The 23,840-nt window shown below is 43.1% G+C and overlaps 1 protein-coding gene across 1 annotated transcript in view; it reads left to right on the top strand.

The window, feature by feature from the left end:
- The window catches only part of myom3 (myomesin 3), a 50,332-nt gene that overhangs the window by 23,919 nt on the left and 2,573 nt on the right, over positions 1-23,840 (top strand). Inside the window, exons 13-37 of the mRNA XM_086037773.1 lie at positions 730-929; positions 2,756-2,809; positions 4,370-4,497; positions 6,256-6,439; positions 7,121-7,295; positions 7,364-7,485; positions 8,452-8,639; positions 10,069-10,195; positions 12,586-12,767; positions 13,372-13,486; positions 13,731-13,887; positions 14,701-14,807; positions 15,614-15,658; positions 15,755-15,891; positions 18,910-19,054; positions 20,252-20,311; positions 20,482-20,549; positions 21,256-21,366; positions 21,442-21,529; positions 22,249-22,287; positions 22,371-22,476; positions 23,285-23,448; positions 23,525-23,561; positions 23,653-23,675; positions 23,750-23,805. Coding sequence (XP_085893899.1) covers positions 730-929; positions 2,756-2,809; positions 4,370-4,497; positions 6,256-6,439; positions 7,121-7,295; positions 7,364-7,485; positions 8,452-8,639; positions 10,069-10,195; positions 12,586-12,767; positions 13,372-13,486; positions 13,731-13,887; positions 14,701-14,807; positions 15,614-15,658; positions 15,755-15,891; positions 18,910-19,054; positions 20,252-20,311; positions 20,482-20,549; positions 21,256-21,366; positions 21,442-21,529; positions 22,249-22,287; positions 22,371-22,476; positions 23,285-23,448; positions 23,525-23,561; positions 23,653-23,675; positions 23,750-23,805 — 2,818 coding nt within the window. The remainder of the gene's footprint in view (positions 1-729; positions 930-2,755; positions 2,810-4,369; positions 4,498-6,255; positions 6,440-7,120; positions 7,296-7,363; positions 7,486-8,451; positions 8,640-10,068; positions 10,196-12,585; positions 12,768-13,371; positions 13,487-13,730; positions 13,888-14,700; positions 14,808-15,613; positions 15,659-15,754; positions 15,892-18,909; positions 19,055-20,251; positions 20,312-20,481; positions 20,550-21,255; positions 21,367-21,441; positions 21,530-22,248; positions 22,288-22,370; positions 22,477-23,284; positions 23,449-23,524; positions 23,562-23,652; positions 23,676-23,749; positions 23,806-23,840) is intronic.

The raw sequence follows: 23,840 nt of genomic DNA, 5'->3' as shown, positions 1-23,840 counted from the left end.
AAACTCATCTTCTCGGGGAAATTGATTAGCGGCTGATAAAACTGCAGGCAGGAACCGGGCAGCAGGTGAGATCGTTTTCACGAGATGAATGGTGCGCGTGATAATTATCAGCCCTCGACATCCTCCGAATACGCGAATCAAAGACTCCTGCTGGAGAAACAGGTGCTGCTCGTATGGTATCAGCGCACCAATCAATCAGGTTCATCCTGTGCGTTTGCTCTTGTCTAAAAGCCACTCTTTGGCTTTGTAATTTGTCTTTGTGTGTGTGTTTTTTTTTTTTTTAGTATTCTGCAAATGACCTCGTCTGTGCACGTTGATGATGCTGTGTATGTTTGTGTTTTATCTCTTTTAATTGGAATGGTGGATTGAATTCCTAAACATGACTGTTTTCTGGATGTGAGAGGACAACATAGCTCCCCAGTTCCCTAGCAACAGCCTTATCGTTAGTGCAAACTCCGCTCATCTTTCTTTGTTTTCCGGAATGCGGCAATGGATTGTTGTTGAAGTTCGCTTATCCGGCCTCCGGCATTTATCTTTGGAAATAAGTTTTTAATGTGTTTGGGAGACCCTTTGTTTGAGCACAACGTTTATTACGGGTCTTAGCGGGGTGTTTATCGCTTTAGATTTGTTGTGCGGCCTCGCCATTACGTTATAAAGTGAAACTCTGAAAGTAATGTGCTCGTTTATGTTTGCAGGGAGTCATCAATCTGTCCTTCTGTTTTTTTACAGGTGTGACCTCAGTCAGGGACAGTGGGTGCGCTGCAACGTGCAGCCTCAGAAAGCGTGCCACTACCCGGTGTTTGGGCTGAAAGAAGGAGCCAGGTACCGGTTCAGAGTTCGGGCGGTCAATCGAGCCGGCGCGGGTCGCCCCTCCAAGGCGACAGAGCCCATTCTCACAGAGGACCCCCTTCAAGATGCCAGGACCATGGGTAAGGCACTGCCGTTAAAAGCCCGCATTTGTCTTCCTTTTCTCTGCGTCGCTGTTCTGTAAGCAGCAGAGACACAAAATGGAGCCAGCAATATTCCATCTTGGAGGTACTATCCGAGCCTTAATAGGTGGGGCGACACCTGTGCGGAATGGAATCTCAGAATGCCAGGACGGGGGTAACACTCGAGACTCACTTATCCCACCGTGTTGCGTTGAAAGCAGTTGTCACGGCCAGACAACGGTTTTGGACTGGTGCTTATGTGCTTTAAATGGATGATGGACTGAAATCGAATGTCACCACGTGAAAACGTGCAGTTGCAGCAATGGCCACCTTTGCTGGGCTCTGTTTAAGCCTGGAAGACTAACGTTAAAATTTGTAACACCATCACTAACGTCGGGTACATTCAACCCGACATAATATCCCGGATAAAATACAGTTTTCATCCATTTATGTGAAGGTACAACATTGTATGCCAAATTGGAAGTTGCCTTCTTTAATTTCCCAATCCAAAACATCAGATAAACAATATCGTGTGGGTGAAAATCACCCGACGTTAGTGTTCTGGGGTTAAAGGTCAAACGAGGCTTTGATGCGGTTATTGACTCACTGAATATGAAATGTATAAAAAGCATAAAAGTAACAGGCATCGTCGGTTGGCTTTCGGAGCTTGAAAGGAATACCGCAGGGTTGTGTTCTCAAACCCTCCTCTTTCTCCACAAACACTATATCTATCTATCTATCTATCTATCTATCTATCTATCTATCTATCTATCTATCTATCTATCTATCTATCTATCTATCCATCCATCTATCTATCATCTATAGATTGTGTGTGCGTGGAAACAAGGGCGGTTGAGTACACAAACCTGCGGTACTCCTTTCAAGCTAAATAAGCCACCTGACAATGCCTGTTACTTTTAAACACAACAAAGATGTGGGTTTTTTTCAGTATTGACAACATCATATAAATCTATTTCATATACCCAGCTTGGCTTTCAAGTGTACTGAACTGAAAAGTTTTTCAAATTACCAACTGTTGCCTGGTCAATTTTCTTTTGGGTGAGCCAAAATTTGAGTCATGAGCGAGCTTCTTCTTTATTTAACACAGAATAGCCTCAGTTCGTGTTGTGAATATATACAATGATTACACGTCATCAAAGCACTTTATTTGTTTTTATTACTGTACGTTGTATTATGTTTTCTACAGTCAGGGCCAGAGGGTGCGCTTTAATAAGGAAAGAGCGTTGTCGTGTTTCTCTATGAAAAAAAGACGACCAAAAAATTGTGTGGGGGAAGCGGCATTTCAATTCATTACAATGAGCAAATTCGATACTAGTAAGCTGAGTTGCAATCTCAGCCACAAAAAGTATTAAACTCAGCCAAGGTACCACTGTATATACATATAGCTTGAGCTATTTAATTTCATAATTGTTTTATTTGTCATATAAGTGTAAAAGCAACACTCCCCTTAGGGGTGTACTGGACTATGGCCGTGTTCCGCTAGAGATTGAAATGTGCACTGAGATGCGGCGTCCGTGCGCGTGTGTCCGTGTGTGCGTGTTTGTCTCTCAATATATAAAACGGAGGGCAGATGGGCTGAAGTCCAGTGTTGTGCATCATTAAACACAGATGAAGGTACAAGACATAAGGTTGACCGCCTTCCGGCCTGCTCACCATCCATCCATGTTGCTCCCTCTCACCTATTTTGTGTCTCTCTTTCTCCAGCTGTCGCGCCGACCTGCGGCCGCCATTTTGACACACTCGCGCGTCGTTACGACCACAAATGTCACTTCATTATTTCCCCTTGAACGGTCTTTCTCTCTTAGTGGTCAAAGTGCACGGAGGAAGGACCGTCGTCATCACAAAAGATGAACTGGAAGGTGAGAATGTGTTGTCATTACATTACATCATTACAGTGAATGTGTCATTTCAATGATGTCATTAGGACGCCCGCAAAGCACATGATTAAAGCAACCCGTGGGCTCGCCGTTCCCCGTTGCTCGCGACCTAATGCGTCTTCATATCATTTCGGACAACACGCCTCAGTAATTGATCGCTCCTTTTCTCAGAAGGGAAGACAATGAACGGCCCCCAATGGCTTCTCTGCAAATGCATATCATGGCTGCCGGCGCTGCGGTTGCTGTGCCGCTCGTGAGAATGCATTCGCACTGTCTTCATCGCGGCGTCCTCCCCACGCACGCATGAAGGTGAAAACATGCATCAAGCGTGTGTTGTGTGCAGCTTCATTCATCACAGGCAAATTCTCTTTCAGGCTAATGAAATATTCATAAAGTAAAATGGCACTCGGTGGAACAATCCTCATTTGGACCCAATTGCACACTACTTTCAAATGCCACACGTTTGTGAGTAACAGTCTTACAAAGGAGTATATTGCGCCACACACACACGCGCGCGAGAAAAATGGGATTTGCAAGAATAAAATTCGAATGTTGCAAAGAAAACATTGTAATTTTGAGAGAATATAGTTCTATTTTCAAAGGGGAAAAAAATCTGAAAACTGGGGGATTATTCTATTTTCGTTCAATTTATTATTACTTGTGTTAATTGCAACTTTATTCTCTATAAAGAGACGTAACATATTTATTATTGGTTACATAATGTTTTTTTTTTTTAATTGATATGCAATACAATACAATACAATTGATCAAACTGCAGGGCGGAGCCATGGGCGGGCCTGGGTGTGCACAGCCTGACCGACTGCCCACCCAGTGAGATTCCTGAAAAAATATATACTTTGACATTTTTTGTAAATTTTAAAATTATTTTTTAATTTGCATTTTGCTGTGTTTTTTATTTTGTTGAATATTAATAATTGCTGTGGTTGTCTAAGGAAGATCCGAACTTCATATTATTCAGTTTGTCATTTTATTTGAATATACGATGTGTCGGGACAAGAGGATTGTGCTCAGTGAGAGAAATATTCAGGGTCCCCCTGATTTTTCCCGGCCCACCCATTAGCCACATTCTGGCTCCGTCAAAATGTAGAGCACTAATTATTTTCAACCTGAATGATCTAATTAAGATAATGATGATGATTTTAATATTAATTTCCGTGGTTGTTTTTGTGCAATCTTACTCAATGTGAAACAAAGAATACTGAAAATATAACATCCTCCGTTGGATGGATGGAGATGCGTTTTATATAATTAGTCAGAGGTGGGCGTTCCGTCAGATTGACAGACCGGTCCGTCAGTCCGTCACTGACCGACACCCGTTGTCCCTTACCGACGTAATATGATGTGTGGTGCAGCTTGGAGATTTGAATGTTCCGAAAAATCGGAATATGACGACGTACTGTTGCACCCGTATAAAATACAAATTGGAAGATGACTCATCCTTAGTTGGCGGGGCACTGTCCTCCCTGCCCCTAATGCTGAATCGACACAGACCGAGCTCTCCATCTTTTCCTCACGCCACAGGTCAGATCCGAACTCCCCTCCCGCCCACCAACGTCCACGCCTGCGAGCTGAGCGACACGTACGCGGTGCTGAGCTGGACCGAGCCAGAACCCCGAGGGAAGGAGCCGCTCACCTTCTACGTGGAGCGGGTCGGTGATACTCAGCATTATTATCCTTCTAAAGGCTGGATTTTTAACACCGCTCATTAAATGTGCCTTATAATGTCGGTGTGTACACATTAGCAGTCCTTCCGCGTGTGCCGAACTCGAGGATCAGTGTTGTTTCATCATGGCACGTTTGTTGATTTTGGGCCACCCGGCGCTGGAACATGTGGCAGACTAAAAGCGCAGGCTTCCAACTGCAGCTCTAATCTAACGAGACAGGTGCAAGCGAACACACACAAACAGACACACACGTACACGCACAGGCATACACGCAGTCGACAGGCATGCACATCTGTGATTCCAAGTTTGGGGGCAGTTTAAGGTCAGCGCTCCCATCACATCTTTGCTGAACGCAATAGAAGGGGGGGGGCGGGGGGAAATTGCACCACCTTTATATTCTTTTATCCAAGAGAATCGTCAAAACTTCAAACCGATGTTCAAATAAGATGAATCCCTCCACCTTGTGGGCGCCTGCCTGTTGTTTTCAGCAATAAAGTCCCCCCAGGCTCTGCAATATCAAGCCCAGACGCCCCAACATTTTCCAGCTCTATCAGGAACGTGCCGCAGGAAATATAATTTTTTATTGGACCGTTATTCGTTACTCGGGTAATAAAACTGTCAGAGCTGTCAAAGGCATATGTGAAATACAAAAGTTTGCTATTTGCCGTCCACTTATTTAATGAAGGCCGCATTCAAATATATCTCTCGCCCTTGAGCCAGCTCTGTATAATCGTTGGTGCCTTTGACAGTCTTTTCTTGCTTGCATTCCACCTCTGGCAAAGTGCGTTGGAAAGTCAAACAATGCTTCAGCGAAAATGTGAGTCGTAAATGTAGGCTGGGTTTTGTAACAAAATGTGACGTCGACGCTAAAGATGGGCCTACGCTGGATGATTTCAACTTATCTTTTGCTTTAGTCGTCAAAACTAACTGTTGAAGCGCTACCGCTCGAGTTGGGCTCTCACTGTCGAATTTTTTAGAATCAACTATTTAATCGATTATCCCATCGATTAATCGAATACAATTTTATTTCCAAATGATCACGACTACAACATTCTGGGAAATCACAATGTCCCATCGCTGGTAAGCTACTGAATTTTTAGAACATGCCTGCGGGCTACTCGTGTGGTCCTTGGATCTACCTGGAGCCCACAGGCACCATGTTGGTGACCCCTGCCCTAGGGTACGTAAATTTATGAGCACAACTGTATGTCAGTGCATCTCCACGGCCGACCATCAACAAGATTTAAGCTAGAGGGCAAGCGTTGTCACCCCTGTTTACGTTTAAGTATCTCCACACAGCTCCTACTCTGTCTGCCCAGAAGGTATATGTCAGGCTGGTAAAGAGGTGCCGGTGTTGTACTAATAGAGCGTTTTCTGTGTGTGTGTGTGTGAGTCCAAGTACAGACTGTACTGATACCGATACACTGGGATCTCTGTCAATGCATCCCTTGTTCTTTTGCATTTACTTCCCTGCATCTGCACATAGCTCTTTCAATCTTGAATCCATTTAAGTTTCCAACCTACCAACAGGTAAGAGTCTTTATGCCCGCCAGAGCGTGAAGTGCTTCGCTGTAGATAACGACACAATTGCCAGTGAGTGATGGGTATTCTGTTGGAAGGAGTTATCATACTTTGGCAGCTCACTCGTCGGCACATTGAATCCTCCAGCACATTGGGAAGCTGCTGAACAAAGATGGAGGCTGTCTGGAAGTAGTCTGACTCGCGTTTTGGGCTCCGTTTTAGTCGCAAGAAGGGGAGAGCAGCTGGGAAATGGCCAGTTTGGACGCTGTGGTCAACTCTCCCAGGTTTCCCGTCTTTGACCTGGTCAAGGGAACGCAGTACCACTTCAGAGTTCGTGCTGTTAACAAGTACGGGGTCAGTGAGCCGTCAGAGCCGAGCGGCCCGATCTGCTTGGGAAAACCAAAAAGTAAGTATGTGTGTGTGTGTGTGCGCGTGTGTATGACCGACCAAACGACCACTCAAACTACTGATGGGCTGTTCAACCTACCAACCAACTGACCGACTAAATGACGGACCAAATAAACCAACCAACCGACTGGTGGATCAAGCAACCAGTTGCCCAAATGACCAACCAATCGACAGACTAACCGCATAATCGACTTGAAAAGTTCAATGTGTTGAAATTTTCCAATGTGTGACTCCATGGTCTTAACCGGTTTCAGCTGGTTAAGTGTGCCAAAGGGTGCCATAGATAGGGAAAGCGAGGTCTAAGCAAATGGTAAGGTCACAAAGATACACCAGCCTACCTCAAGTCACTTATCTAATTATGTGTGCCAAAGAGGTCTAAATCTAACAGACTGAATGATCAAGCAACCAACTAATCAACCAACTGATGGACCAATCAACCAACCGACCGACCAAACAACTGGCCGACCAACCAAATGACCGACTAAATGACCAAACAACCTACTTGTGGACAAACCAACTCATCAAACTGCTGCCCAACTGGTGGTGAAACCGCCAACAAACTTACACACTGACCAACCAACCAACCAACAAACCGTCCAAATCAAAAACGGACCAACCAAATAGGACTAACTGTGTCTGTACATCCCTTCAGCTGACAGATATTTGTCTTTTGTCATAGGTGTCCCCACTCCACCTTCCTCCATCCTTGTCTTCCGAGACACAGACACCTCAGTGTTGCTTCAGTGGCAAGAGCCCAAAGACAAGGAGGGCGTCCTAGGATATTACCTGTACTGCAGAGAAAGCGGTCAACCGGACTGGAAGGTCATCAACAATAAGCCCGTTACCGACCCCAGGTGACACAAAAGGCTTCTCCCCACACAAACACATTTATTTTATTGATTCTTCTTTTGGTCCTCTTCAGGTTTACAGTCCACGGCCTCCAGACTCGTAAGGAATACGTGTTCAGGGTGAAGACGGTGAGTCGAGCAGGAAACAGCAACTACTCTGCGGAGTCGCTCCCCATCCTGGTCAAAGCTGCCATTCGTAAGTGCATTACAGATCAATTCTTACTGTGGAAATCAAATATTTATCTACGTTGAAGTGTTTTCACTGACATTTCTTTGACTGCTTGAAGTTGGCCATGGTGTAAAACTGCCAACAAACCAATCAAGAAACTGACTGGCGGGCCATCTGACCGACTAGCGACTGTCAAGCAATCAAATGACGGACCAATCAACTAATAACTGATGGATGGACCAGTCCACCAGCTAACTGAAGAATCAAACAACCGAATGATGGACCGAATGACCAACCAACCAATCAATCAATCAATCAACTGACTGATAGACCATGCAATCAATCAACCAACTGATGGACCAATCAAACAACCTCCCGACTAACCAAATTATTGGCCCAACGATTTAACAACCAAGCAAATGATGGATGGACTAGCCAAATGATTGACTGCTCAGCCATTCAACTGACTAATGAACCAACTCATGAATCAATAAGCCAACCAACAGACTGACCAAACAACCGACTGACCAACCAATCAACCCACTGATGGCCCAACCAGTCAACCAGCCGACTGACTGACCAAATAACCAACCAACCAACCAAACAAGCAAACAAATGAGCACATAAACAGTAGATCAACCAACCAATTGATGGGCCAAGCAATGGCGAACCCAATTTCCAGTGCAGGTATATAACAAGTCACGTTAAAAAGATGTTTGCTTGTCAGCCATTATGACACACTGTGCTAGTGTAGTGTTTCTCGACAGACGATAATGTGCTTGTTAGCGAGCCACTGGGCCTTTCTCGTGACTCAGTGTCAGATAATGTGACTCATTTGCTTGCAATTCACTCCTTTCGTCTCCTTGTGAGCATCTGCACGGGGATGAATGGCCTCACACTTGAATATAGCCGCATTTGAATGACAATTGGAAGTCTGCTGAGCTCCGGCTTCCCTGCTGGGATGTTCCGTCTTCTTTATTTCGGCAACTCCAGGCGTCCCTTCGGCTCCTTCGGCCATCGCGCTGCTGATGTGCACGGGCTCAGAGATGGTTTTGGGCTGGAGGAGGCCTCGCCGTGACGGTGGAGACCCCGTGAGGGGGTACTACCTGGACAAGCGGGAGGCGGGCACGGAAAGGTGGCGGGAGGTCAACGTGAAGGCGGTCAGAGAGAGGCAGGCTACGGTCGGTAAATTCTAGATACCTCCTTGATTTTTTTTTTTTTTTGCCCTTGTGTTGTTTCATTTTTAATGGGTCCTTTTTACACAAATTACACAAATCTCCATTATTTCTCCAGTTAGCCTCAAACTAATGACAATATTGGCTTAAGGCTGACTTTGGCCATGTCACTAGGCAACAAGCCGAGCCCGCGGGTACCTGCACAAAAAGTCCTTGGCTCAAGAAGATTACATGTACCGACTAATTACCAATGGATGTCTCTTTCGTTTTTAATTTGACAACTAAAGTGAGATTTTTCTACTTAGGCTGACATATTATGAAAAATTGCCTTTTAAATTCCTTGATTACAAACAGTTGGGTCTCTGAAGTGCCTGTTCACCCATCAAGTGTAAATTAAAAGACACGTGCAAGTAAATCTAAAAGCAGAACTGTATCGATTTTTGTTGGATGTGCAGATCAGCGCTGGCTAACAGAGTTAGCCTCCGATTAGCAGCGCTTCTTTGAGTGCTCGGTAAACTTCTCTCTAGTTACATGGTCGTCTTGGTAACAACAGCCGGACTTGCAGTATAGCGGGCGGGGTGTACGCTCTCATTCGCATGAAACGGCAGCTAATTTCAATGAGACAAGAAATAAGATGCACCGAGATAAGTGAGTTAAAATACTTGATCCTTGGAGTATTGTGACAAACGCGTGGCACAAACCTGTTGTCAGAAAAACGCCTGTCTCATTTAAAAGGTGAGAACTTACAGAGCCCCCTTTGGGCAAAAAGAACACGTGTCCTGGTAAAAGATTGCATCTCCTGTACTTCCAGCATGATTTATTGAACAGGGCAGAGGCTGATTACACTGTGGAAAGAAAAGTGAGTCAAACCATCAAATGCTACTTCTTTGCCCCCAAGTGGATTTTAAGTGCACTTGGAATTATGAAATGTCTTTCAAATTTCAAGAATTAAATGTCCTTTTTTTTTTCTCTCTCTCTCTTTTGGATTCCAGCGTAGCTTCGAGTTCTTCGTTTAGCCTCAGTGAGTAAGTAGAGAGCGTCCCACCGAAGCGATAAGAGCCTTAAAGTCTAAGTGGCTGCGAATAGTAAGATCAATGTGCAAATCAATAAAGGCTGAATCCCTTCTCTTCCCAAAACAAAAGTGTCTGGGATGGTCTCAAGAGAAAACGCTGTGACAGCAGCAGTAATGCCTTCTCAAATGCCTGCTGGAGTCTGGAGAGAAGCTCCTATGCGACCCGGGAGCAATAAATCCAAACAAACGTGGCAGGGAAAAGACAGCCGGAATGCCAAATCCAGTTCAATTGTGCTTTATGTAACATTTATCATGCTCCCCACTCCACTGAAGTCATTATATGGCCCTTGGTAGTCACCTTATTGAGTCTTTGTCTTTTCCTTTAATTTTTTCTGTTTTTTTTAATTTTTTTTTTTTTAATAGGTTTCCAACCTGACCAACGGGCTTTGGTACCAGTTCCGCGTGTTTGCTGCCAACATGGTTGGCGTGGGGAAGCCGTCAGAGGCCAGCGAGGCTTTCCTGTGTGAGGAATGGACCATGCCGGAGCCTGGTGAGCGCCAAAACAGTTGGAAAATGAGCGTTGGGGGAAAAAAAAATCACAATTCATAGTTGATTAACCTCAATTTTGAAAAAATGTAAACTAGCCAAACCATCCCCTCCCTCTCCAAAAACAACTTTAAAGAGAGAAGTCAACCCAAAATTGTTCTTTACAATAGTATGTTCTTTGGAGCCCCACTAGTCCAACCTTTAATTCTGATTTAATATTGCGGTTGTGGAATACAAATTAAGCAGCAAAATCCACCTGTTTTTATCCATCGCAGAGGCGGCCATTTTGTCCCTTGCTGTCAACTGAATATGACATCACAGTTGCTCAGGGATCAGGTAACGACCAATCACGGCTCAGCTTTAGAAAACAGGTGAGCCGTGATTGGTCCTTATCTGAGCAACTGTGATGTCCTTTTCAGTCGACAGAAAGTGACAAAATGGCCGCCTGCTGAGATGGATAAAACCGGGTGGATTTTGCTTCCTATCTCTTAGTCCACAAACACAATATTAATCAGAAAGCCATGTTTCGACGAGTGGGGTTGCATACAGCACATTATTGAAAAGAAAAAATGAGGGTTGACTTAATCTTTAAATAGGGCTTTGCGATATGGTTTTTCACAGAGAAATCCAATTTGCCCCACAGAATAGAATTATAAAAAAAAATCTAATGACAATGACATTAATTCAAAACAAGTTCTGCTTTTGTTTTGTTTTTTTCCTTCTGGGATGTCCTTTATTTCTCCTGACACCAAACAGCTTTTTTTCGCCAGAACTAATCAATTTCCATTCAAATCCTAGGAAAAAACTATTCTTTACAGATAATGTGAAAATGAGTGCTTCTTCTCTGAGGGAAAATCGATTTTGTCAACACTAAAGCATTCTGAATAAATTCACATTTTAAATTCTCAACAATTTAATGGCATAAAATAAGCATTCAAACTACATGGCTCAGCTGGTGTTACTGTCTGTTGCTAGCTCTCGCACGTTCTTTAATCATGAGGTGAGGCAAGGCAACCTCAGCAAAATATTTGTGGCTAGGAAGCATAAAAGTTTCCATCATTAAAGCACTGATTTTGGAACGTGTAATGGGCAGCTTGCCTTTCAAAATGTTCAACGCGATTATCTAATTCCGAAAACAATAAGAAAATGATTCCCATTAATGTTGTCCAGTTTTATTAAAAGAGGGGTTGGAAGTCGCTAAATATAGCGAGCAAATTTGTGATATTGACTGTGCTTTTGTAAAGTCGCTTCTCTCTTTTCAAGTCATGTTGTTAGTGTAAGCAGTGAACCTCAACGGGGATACGCTTTGAGCTTCAGAAACCACTAAAAAGGATGGATTTTAAAAATCAATCACCCTGATAAATAAACCTGAATAAGTCAATAAAATCGATTAATCGCCCAGAAGTCCCAGAAGTCCCGGCTTAAAGCAACACTGGGTCATGTCAGTTTTTGTTGATTATGGCGGTGCCATGTGGACAAAAGCGGTAGTGTTTTGACAAAAACCAACCACATTTCCCATGCGTGCCAGCACGTAGTGTCCTGAAATCCTGAGCCGTCCTTACAGCGAAAGGAGGAAGCAATTCAGGACATTTGTATTTTTTTGTGTGCCAGGGTATAGGCCACCCTCCTCAAAATTGCTTTGTGCCAGGAAAAACGATACAGACCCCCTCAGGGCATGAAGTCCCGTTCAACTACTGTACTTGTAAGTCAATGTTTCATCAAAAGAGAGATGTGAAGAAATGTTATTAAGGTCGATTTCTTGCCCGGTGCTGCTTTAACATCCTGATGAAATTTACCACATACTTTCCGGATATTTCATGGATGATTTTCCACTTCTTTGGAACCGTCGTAATTAGATATGAGATTATTATTTCAGAGTAAACAAGCGTTTTCCCTTCATGCACCCTTCTCATATAATACATAGTGTTTGTTTCGTTCAGAGTGCAGGCTGATGCCGAGTTTCATCATGCTAGAGCGATCCGAGTGTCCGTTAGTTGCAGAAAGGCCCCGGCTCGGCCTTCGAGTGTTGCCATGGCGACATAAAAGCCGCAGTGAAACCAAAGCCCCCGTAGCTCCACGTGTGTTCCGAGCGATGTAGAAATATGCACAGAACAACGGACACACACTCACACACAGCTGCTTGTGACATTAATATTGAAAATGGAAAGAGGCGCTCCCTGCCACATGGCGTTTTTTTGAAGCGCGGCTCATTAATCCTGCCGAACGGGCTCCCCTGGATGGCATTAATAATTCTAAAGTGGGAGCCAAAAATCATTAAGCAAACTAAGCGCCGCAGTCAGCCGGGGTGGCTGGTGGAACGTCGTCATGCTCCTTTTGTGGTTATTGATAGATGTCGTCATGGACACGCATGACTCAGCGGTCAATCTCTCTCAGGTTGTCCCTTTGACTTGGAGGTCCGCGAAGTGAGGGACCACTCGCTGATGCTCCTGTGGGCCGCGCCGCTCTACGAAGGCCGGGGCCCCGTCAAGGGATACTTACTGGAAATCAGCCAGGGCGAGCAGTCTGACACATGGACTGCTGTGAATGACAAGCCAGTCACGGACACGTATTATAAGGTGAGGAAATATAATAACGGCAAGCGTACGGGACACCTACGGTGCGCTACTGTTTAAACCAAGAAAAGATTATTCATAACTAAGGTGGAATACACAAGACTTGGAATGTGACCCAGAACTTTCAAGCAAGAAACCAAGAAACCAGATCATCAATGATATTTTTTGTGTGCAGTGGCGGAGCTAGACTTTTTTTCCTTGGGGGGGGGGGCAAGGCAAAACAAAAACATGGAAACACGCTATCAACAATCAACATCCATTTTTATATTGAATAAAATGCACGTGCACATACGTAAAACATTGGCGACAACAATTACAAATATACAAACAAAACATTTTTCAATAGCCACAATGTAAATAATAATATTCAGTATATAACATTCATGATGTTCTTCTTTTTGCCTTTTATTAGTTTTTTTTTCTCTGTGAACAGTGTAACCTATAAAGACAAACGCCCCAAAGTCACACAATTTGAAACAAACCAGAGGTGGAACACCCCGTGTGTTTTCTGAGAGTCCACTATATTCGATGCCGTCGGACATGTTAATGAAAACCCAGAGAAAGTCCTTGAGTGCTAAATGTTTGATGCGTTTCTTATAACATGCAGGTTTCAGGTCTTCAGGCGGGTCAAATCTACCGTCTCCGTGTGTCGGCTGTCAATGAGGCGGGAGCGGGAACCGCCTCCCTCCCTTCGGAGCCAGTCACGGCGCAGACCTCGCCAGGTCAGTCCTTGCACACAGTAATTTCTCTTACAGTATACGATATGCCGCTTTTCTACACCCGCCACTTCGATACTGCAGGACTATAGCACGAGAAATGCCCAAAAGAAGGAATTTAAGGTGGGGAAAAAGTCACGATTCAAATCCCATTAGGTTCTTTTTTTCCCCTATAGGATATAATGCAAACGAGGACCACTGTTATACTTTTAAGGTGCTTTGAAATATAACAAAAACGTGTCTTCCTCAGATACCAAAAACATTGAGGTGGGCGTGGACGACGACGGCTTCATCTACCTGGGATACGAGTGCGATCACGTAGGCGACGGCAGCGAGGGCCTATGGAACAAAAACTACACCCAGCCCATCGACGGCGCCAGAGCTCAGGCGGACAACAAGGACGGCAGGTGGGGGGCCGGCCTGCCCGCTCGTTGTGGGTGCGAACACGGGGGTGACGTCGTGGAGTCGGGAACTCGCTTGAAAAGGATGCGAGATGGCGCCAAGTTGGATTTCAGTCACTGGAATCAACTCTCCAAAGTCTCTGACCTCTTCACACTCTTTAAGTGCCTTCTCGTGTTCTTTTGCAAGCAAATGTTCCATCCGTCCCCGCTCCGGTCGTAATACGATTTCATCCTCACAAGGACAAATTATATTAGGATAAATGACTTATGTTCTGCTTAAAATATGAGCTAATAGAGCGACTGTTCATGTAAATGAGGCTTGAACAAGCCAGCTGGCAATTTAGGAGGATTCCCATTGAACGTCAGCCCCGATGAATGCCTGAATCGAAGTTTGAGTCCTGACGAAAGTGGACGCTGTGAAAAATAGACTTTTTTTTTTAATGGTTTGTATAAAAATGGTTGGGTGTCTAGAGTGCATGCCACATTACACAACCGAGTAAATCTTGTGAGCTGCCTATTTCCAAAAAGGAATAAAACCACCCCTTCGAAACCGTCTTAGTTCCTTGAGGCGTAAAAAAGACAGTGAAAAGAGTACGGTACTTTAATTCTTGATTCTTGGGGTATTTTGCTGAAAGTTCACAAACCTGGGAACTGTTTTAAATTTTGAAAGAAAGAAAAACATATGTCTCCTTTAAATTATACTGGCTTAGTGGGCAATGACGTAGGGACTCAAAGCACAGCACGGCGTGTCTTTCGGGCTACACAAAGGACGATAACTAAAATTGCACACTCGATGCAACAATCTTTTGTCTCCATTAGGTCTGTCCTCACCTTCAGCGACCCCTCCGAGGAAGACCTGGGTCTCTACACCGTGGAGATGAGCGACGATCCCAGCCTGTCCTCCAGCTACCTGCTCACTGCCGAAGGTGTGAAATTGTGTGGCTACCATTTAGAATCTGTAACTATTAATGTTCTCATTTTTTTTTTTCAATCATTTTAATCGTTCCGACAGAGTCACTGCAAAAGGCAGTGGCGGGCGATGACTTTTGGGCCTGGGCCTTCTGTGGGTATTTAGTGACCTAATCCACCTCTTAATAATGCCATCACGTCACAAAATAATGTTTAAAAAAAAACACTATATAACGATGGCTACTTTCGCACTGCACTTTTGCCGATTTCCGGACAATTATCCCTTCCAAGCAGCACTCATAGATACAAAAAAAGGCTGGATGTGTGGCATTGAAGAAGAGTATTATACACACATTTGAGGATATTACTAAAAGAAAAAAAAAACAGTTACCTTTATCTTCCAATACATCACCTCAACAACTCCAAACCTCTATTGTACGATACATCAATATGAAAACTTTAAATAAATAAACAACATCGTACTCACCAGCGATGCTAATGCAGACGCTCCTGCCTGTCTGTGTATGCTAACTTCTTTTTCTCAGGCTGCTTCACCCACTGGTGATATATTTATAAACTCTTGGACTGAAAATGTCATTGAAACTATTTCAGAAATGGATGTTTGGATTTTGGCATATGTGACGATTCACAATCACCTCCGGTGGCATCACAATGATGGACTCAGTGAATCTAGCAATCTAATCTTGTTACATAGCACCTTGTCTCAAGGTCACTACACCAATAAGCCGTCGTGTTCTCCAACCACTTTTCGAAATGTGATCAATGAAATAAAAGTTTAATGAACCTCTTGTCACTCTTGCAGACCTTGAACGCCTCAAAGAACTCAGCCAGCAAGTCCGAAATCCACGTATGCCTCCTCATATTATTATTGAACTCATTCGGTGAGTATTAATTCAGTGATAATTCCAAAAGAGAAAGATCGGAATCCCTTATCCTTCGCCAGTGATCGCACTGAAGTCAGGCTGGCATGTGGAGGTTTCGGACATGGGCGCCGTGCGTCTGTGGCTTCAAACGGAAAGTCTGAGCGACGATGCCGAGCTGCGTCTCGTTTTCAACGACAAAGAAATCTCCTCCACTCCAGTAAGAGCTGCTGCTCCAATAAGGCGTGAACAAAAAAAGATATAAATCTGTACACACATGGACAAAATTGTTGGTAGCCGTCCGTTTTTTGGCCCCCAGCTTTCGTAGGTTATAAGGCTGCCTTCTCCGTTCCCACCGATGTTCAATAGGGTTTAGATCAGCGCTCGACACACACACACACACAGACTATTTTCACTTCTTAACAGCCTATAAAATGCTCTCATTGGGAGGTTTCTTCCAAAGCAGTTGACTTATACTCTAACGATTGATGATTAGAATTTTTTGTTATTATTAAATACCAACACGCTAACACAACAGTTGCATCACAGTTAGTCATTTTGGTATGAGGATGTGATGTACGACAAGCTTATATACGGACCAGACAAACAACAGTAACAAAGTGAGCCAGACGAGATGGTGCTTCACATCGCCACCATGGCAACCTCCATTGATTCAAGCCGTACCTCTCTTGCCGTTCATTGGCTGGGAAAATTGAGCTTCATGCGAGCATTGAATTTCTCCTCACAGCGCAACATTGGCCTTCAGCCAGCACAGAATGTAGCCTTCAAATCACTAAAGGTTGATTGCGCCTCATTTTAGCTGTCATACAAGTACAGTGTAAAGAGAAGTTGTAATAAATAAAAAAAGAAAAATTAAAAAACGAAAATAAAGTAAAAACCACTGCGCCATCATGGAGACTCATGGAGAGTAAATATGTAGCCTTTGTTGGCAAGCTTCTCAAACAGAGAACTTTCTGCTCGCTGCTTGCCTGCATGACTTGTTTAGACATATGATAAAACTAAAAAAATAGTCTAACTAAAATTGAGGTATTCACTTTTTGGGTATTCATTTTTCTAATGAATTGATTGGTTAATTGATTTATTGTAAATAACAAAATAAAAACAATGTTATTTTGTTTTATTCTTTCACTAAACTACCAGTAATTTCTTAATTAATTATAATTAAATTAATTTAAAATATTACATTTAAAACATGAGAACTATAATATAAAATGATCAAATTAATACATTGTACAATACATGATACGCAAATGTATGTCCAATTTGGGATTTTTTTACAAAAAACGTTAATGTGATGTCTGTAATGCGGAAACACCATTCACGGAAAAAATGGACATAAGTGTTTTTCACAGGACAGCAACAATAGAACATTTTTTATATGCACATTTTAATGTCATTGTTATTAAATCTATGAATGTCCATGTCAACCTGTCCTTTCCAAGAATCAAACATAGCCCCTGTGCACAAAAAACTTTTTTTTTGGCGTATTCAACTCCAAATTGTATCACGTTTGGAACTTTTCACTTCGGAGGTTCTTCTCTATCTAAAAAAAAAAATAACATGCAGGTGAGAGTGAGGTGCCAAGGCGACACCCACGTGGTCCCAACATATCGCCGCGAGTTGAAAAGAAGCACACGGGCAACAAAGGTGGAACAAATTGACAATTTCGCACTCCGTAGAGTTAACGTCCGCCGGAGGAAATTACCCTTGGATGCGGGAAAAGAAAATCATAAATAACATGATCGGGCAGCGTAACACAAACATTATTTAGGGTGGTCTCGGGAAGGGCCTTTTAAATGTGTTTTTTCTCACAAAACAGATGCTGAGCAATCCATTTTGTTCCGTTCCTTGTCTATAATGAAGTCAGACAAGTGGAGGGCCGTACCGGAATGACCTCCCCCAAGGCCAAACTGTTAACAAAAGTGAAGAATTTGAGACATTACAAATCGAGATGCTAGGGAATTTTTTAGGGGGGAGGGGAGTTGATTGTTTTATCTTTTTGGCCTGCAAGTATTTGTCATACAATTATTGATAGTAAATATGAATTTAGCTTACTGATACGTTGCTGATTTCAAATCGTTCCCTCACTCTACTTATACTCTACCCCTAAGCCTTAATTGAGGCAAGTCAACCCAAACATATTTTTTTCAAGAATATGTTTTATGCAAGCCCACTAGTTCAAACAAGGCATTCTGATAAATATTGCATTTGTGGAATAAGAATTAATCCACTCTTTTTTAGCCATCTCTGGGGGCGGCCATTTTGTCACTTCTGTCGACTGAAAATGACATCGCAACTACTCCGGTCTCAGGTGTCGACCAATCACGGCTGACCTTTTTTCTGAAGCTGAGCGATGATTGGTTGAGTAGTTGTGATGTCATTTTCAGTCGACATAAATGACAAAATGGCCGCCCCCGAGATGGCTAAAAACGGGTGGATTTTGCTGCTTAACTCATATTCCTCAAACTCAATATTTTCAACTAGTGGACCTGCTGGACAGCAGCACTTGACTCAACTGAGGTTATGCTACCAAGTTGTCATGGGTGGCCAACGGTTGTCTGCTCGGTTTGCTGCCATTCAAAACTGGAATCACAGAAGCACTTTAACCTTAATTCTTTCAATGCTTGGCAGAGGTAATAAAGGCTCATGTGAGTTTACCATAGATGCCAAAACAAAACGTAGCATAACTATTTATTGGGATTTACTGGGACCTGAACGCAATCAATAGTGGAGTCGACAGAGACAAATCCAACATGGTGTCACTATTCTGTGTCGCTTATTTCCAGAAACTCTCTCACCGGCAGCAGCTGCCACTCACACGGCACTCGCGCCTCATTTCCATTCGGTCCATTATCTGCCTGCTATCCCGAGTTCCATCTGAGGAACGCTGATTATGCGCCGTTTCTGAATGATCACAGCTGAGGTTTGCGAATCCAAAAGCCCATTTAGCTGATTAGCGCCCTCGAGCTCGCCGTACATCACATCGTCGCACGCCGCGCCACAACCGCCCAAGTCCCATCACCATCATGCATTCGTACTCTCAACGTAATGAACATAAAAGCCTGGGAAATGAGCCCAAATGATGTTTTTTTTCCCCCCGCTTCTGATTGTGTCCTGCATCAATTGCAACATATTTCATAATGCACTCGGGTGAGTGGCTCTCTGAACGACACCACCGACATTCATACCTCGTATCTTGTCGTTTGCGCGTCCGCAGAGCCGCAGGATCCACTTTGACAAGGCTGCCGGTCTAGTGGAGGTGCTGATGGATCGCATCAGCCACGAGGACGAAGGCTCGTACACGGCCCAGCTGCGCGACGGACGTGCCAGGAACCAATTCACGTTGGTCTTGGTGGATCACAGTGAGTCACGTAACAGATTCGATGTATTAAAGGGCTTATGATCAGTCATAAATACTCTTTATACACAAATCGGGCTTTTACTATGGCCATATGAGACACTTTTCCACTGCCTGCTGGCATTTTCCACGATGCCGTTTCGTAGAAATGGCACAGACACAGAATACTAAGTCAAAGGTCGTATCAAAGGCGGGCCAGCGCCTGTGTGTAAGGAGGATATTACGGCTTACTGGGACGGGCGTGTGAACTTTTATAGGCGGTGGATACCATTTTTCCTCAAATCGAATAAAGTTATCATATAGTCAAATAGAAAGCAATTTAAGAGTACCGGTATTTATTTGTGTCAAAAGTATTACAGCTAGAAGCAAATATTTTTTGTGATTATAACAACTATAAAAATGTAGTTTCAAACGTTTATGTAAACAGGTAACCAATTATTTATATTATTACTATTATTTATATTTTCAAATTTTTAGTAATAATAGTAATCCAAAATTATAGTGCATATTAAACATCATGAATTAAAACCCTACCCCAAGAAACAAACAAACAAAAAAAAGCACAAACTGCTAGCCCATGAGGAAATATCAAAGCTAAAGATACATTCATAAATTAATAATACCAGTTAGTAAATTGTTAAATGAAGACGGCCTTACCCCAATAATTGTCCTACACATAATAAACTCTGAAAAATGTACCGGTAATGATTTTTTTTTTTTTTTTTTTTTTAAGAATCAACATTTTTAATAATTATAATAAACATACAATACATGCTATATGCTATTAATAAATACAACTCTCTATAAAACAGGAATAATCATCTCACACTTGACAGACTGCATTTGAATAAACACTGGAGGGGAAAAAAAACGCCTCTCCTCATTATGAGAAATCCAATAAAGAACCAAACTAATTGACATTGACCTTTTAAATTCTCCTACTAATCATAATAAGGAATACTATTAAACGTAGAACTAGCAGCGGTTATACAGTAAAACGAACGGCCTTAGTTACTCAAATTAACATCTCACGCATAGACGACCACAAACATGAGCAAACGCATTAACCAAAACTGCGACAAACATCCAACTTCTTCTCGCTTCTACTCTTTTATCGAATGTAATTAGACTGTGTCGGTGTTCCTAATGGCCTATCTAATCATCTGTGTCTTTTACACCCCCCCCCCCCCCCCCCATCCAGAGTTCCGCGAGCTGCTAGCCCTGGCAAACGCCAAGCGACGCGACCACGAGAGAAAGAGCGGTGAGACATCCTTCTGTAAACACGCCACCTCCACTGTTCGCGTCCGCGCGAAAACATGGCCGCCTCATTACGCTAACAAATGGCTGCCGGTGACCTTTAAGCGGCACAGATGCACGCGGATACATCACGGTGACATTGTCATCGCTCGCTTCTCCCCTTTCCTCCCAAAGGGCCGTACTTCGAAGAGTTCTTGTCGTGGAACGTTAACGAGGATTGCCAAGTGATCATAAAGTGCAAGGTACTTAATTGCGGCAATGAATATAATGGCACTGTTTTCGTCTGCCGTTGCGTGACGGTCATTAGTGCAAAGGATAAAAGAGGAACTGTGATAAAATGCTGCAAAGGTGTGCACCCACAAATGCTCCTTAATAGAAATAGATTCACTCGTTGCATCACATTTTACACAAAAGTAGCAGCCCAGCCTTGCTGGTGTTTGTTTTGCGTCAAATTGACCAGTTCTTAAGTTTCAAAATATTAAAAAATATTTTGTAATTATGCAATACGTCTAGTAGCTGGATTTCTTGGGTTTGTTTGTTGAGTCTAACATCTGTTATTTGCTGAATAGTCCTTGTTTTTGTACTCAGGCCAAAGCTATAACACAAAGAATTGGGCGCCATCTGGTGGCCTCTTGGTGCTGAAGTGAGTTGAGGAACTTCATTTAGATAAATGAAGACCTTTGTTGCCATCTTGCGGCATATATAAGTAATTACAAAAGGGCAGAAGATGATATTTATACAAGATTTGCAAATATTGTATTTTTAAGACACATGTTGTGTAATAATTGCATAATAAATATATATATATATATATATATATATATATATATATATATATATATATATATATATATATATATATATATATATATATAATTGGCAAAGAAAACCCTTCCCATACGCTGTATACTGCATTAAACATACTGACTCTTATCACTGTTTCCGCAGGTGACAAACACAACCACAGACTCCACCCTCAGGTGGTCCAAGGACGGAGTGGCGGTGACGCAGGCTGAATATGACCCCCCATCTGGAGTCGCCGCGCTCACCATCCCACAGGTAATCAAACACTAATAAATATGTGTGTGACTTTTGAATATGAAATTGCTGTAGATGAGTTGTGCGTCCGCTCAGATTGAAAAGAAGCAGGCGGGCTCGTATAAAGCGGTGGTGTCGGATGCCAGAGGAGAGGACGTCAGCACCTTGGCGTTGAAGGATGAAGGTGATGCAGCGCAGTTCATTTGTTTTAATGACTTTTTTTTTTTTTTTTTTTTTAAACACATCATGCCATTGTCACTTTCCTAAATCAGGGCACACACATACCAACAATCGGGCCAAATTTGACCGATGATGACATTGAATGTTTCTAAAAGATTATCCTAACGGATTATCATGTGGTGTGGGGTGTGTCAAGAGTGATTTTTTTTTCCTCTCCAATCTGCTTCGCCACCAATCGTAAATGTCAAACTCATTAAATACCCGCAATGGCAAATCCTTGTAGGGGTCAAGCGACGGACTCTGTGATTGTGACGTGGAACAGAACGAAAGCCAATCAGGGAGATCTGAAGCTGTGTCCGGACACAAATAGGGCAGCTGGGTGTGTTGATTGTTTGTATAACGTAGCTCACTAGTAGAGATGGAATGACAAAGTTGTTTTTTTTTTTTTTTTTAGTTGACTATAATGTCATGAAAGTCGAGTCGAAGTTGCTTAATCGATGACTTCAAAACAGCGCAGCGGTCGGCAACCTTTTTTGCACCATGGATATTTCGACGAGCCGGCGTAGAAGCAAATGAACTAAAATAGATGTTAAAAATCGTAGGCATGCGTGTGTACGGGCTTTCTTTATAACATCGCCAGCGAGTGGCCCGACGTGCTCATTAGAGCTCTTTCAGTGTCAAATGTCACACACCGCTTATTATGATTCGTTTGTTTCTTCACAGAGTACGATAAGCTTCTCCAGCAGCTGAGCAAACAATGCGGTGAGCGAGTCACACACCGGAGGACCCCGCCAGCGTGTTGACATGACAACAACATCTATCTATTTCTCAATCCGCCTCTGCAGGATTGTCAGCGGGTCCGCTGAGGGTTCAAAGCACGGCAGAAGGTTTCAGGCTCTACTGCTGTCTCACTTATTATATCAGCTACCTGAAGACCACCTGGAGCTTCAAGTAAGGCAAAGCAGCTACCTGACTGTCATTAAAGACTAAATGTGCCCTGCAATTGATTGCAATTGTGACCAGTCCAGGGCGTACCCCACCTTTCGCCCAAATTGGCACCAGCTTCCCCGCGATCCTAATGAGGACAATATGAATTGTGTATATAGGGAGTATATGGACACTGATGTCTGGCAATGATTTGAGTCAGCTGGAGCCAAATGAAAGTCTCAGAAAAGAAATGGGCTGTCAAACCTAATCTTGAATTTCTTTTTTTTTCTTCTACTTTCATTCAATAAGCGCATTCCATCATTATTCATGTTTGCTTTAAGTAATGTCCTATATCTATTTGTAAGAAAACGGCGATTTAGATTAGATTGGTGATTTAACGGAACTAGACATGCAAAACAAAAAAAACGTGAGCGCATAGCTGGGCATTGGACAAAGAAAATGTGGTTTTAAACGTCATCAACTATTATGCCAACTGTGCAAGCATTCTTTAAACCGAGCCTGTAGCACCACCTGCTGGACGTAGACGTAACACGCTGAATACAGACTGCAGTAATACAGTATAACCAGCACTTTGAACTAGTGGTAAGCACGTCTGCCAACAGTTATGGTTCTGCGTTCAGGTCTCAGCTCTTTCCACTCAGACTTCTTCCACATTCCAAAAACATGTTAGGTTTGCTGAAGACTCGAAATCGTCACACAATTAGCTTGTTATTTCAAAATTATTCATCCCTACCTATGCATTCTTCACAATGACAAAATACAGCCATGTAAGTGGCGGAGGTGCTTTGGTTTGTTTCCGTTTGTCTTGTAGGGGGAAACGGATGGAACCCCAGTCTAGGATCAGGATGGGCAGCAACGTGCACACGGTTTGGATGGACATCTTCAACCCCACGGAGAACGACAAAGGCAAATACACCCTGGAGATGTTTGATGGCGTCGAGACACACCAGCGTCACCTGGACTTGTCAGGACAAGGTGGGGGCGCGTGCGAGAGCCAACGACACGTACGAGAGGACGTCACTGTAATGATATTATTCACATTTATTTGCAGCATTTGCCGATGCCTTGCTGGAGCACCAGAGGCTGAAGTAAGCTGTTTTTTTTGTTTTTTTTTTTGTTTAAACTCGTCCCGCATGATTGACTGATCACTGATTGGACGTCTTGTTTTCATGTCTTCAGGCAGGAGGCCGTCATTGAGAAAAGTGAGTTACAAAGTTGTCCCTCACAAGAAAATGTGAGGGCCGGTGTCATCAGAGACTGACCGAGTTTGTTTCAGATCGGGCCAAAGTAACAAAAGGTCTCCCGGATGTGGTGGCAATCATGGAGGGCAAGGTAAAAAAAAAATAATAATAATTTTGTACATTTCC

This window comes from Filicampus tigris, chromosome 8 (assembly GCF_054856515.1).
Source record: "Filicampus tigris isolate MCC_2025a chromosome 8, RoL_Ftig_1.0, whole genome shotgun sequence".
Classification (NCBI taxonomy): Eukaryota; Metazoa; Chordata; class Actinopteri; order Syngnathiformes; family Syngnathidae; genus Filicampus; species Filicampus tigris.
Note: the sequence above shows the minus strand (reverse complement) of the source record. Positions and strands in the feature narration are given on the sequence as shown.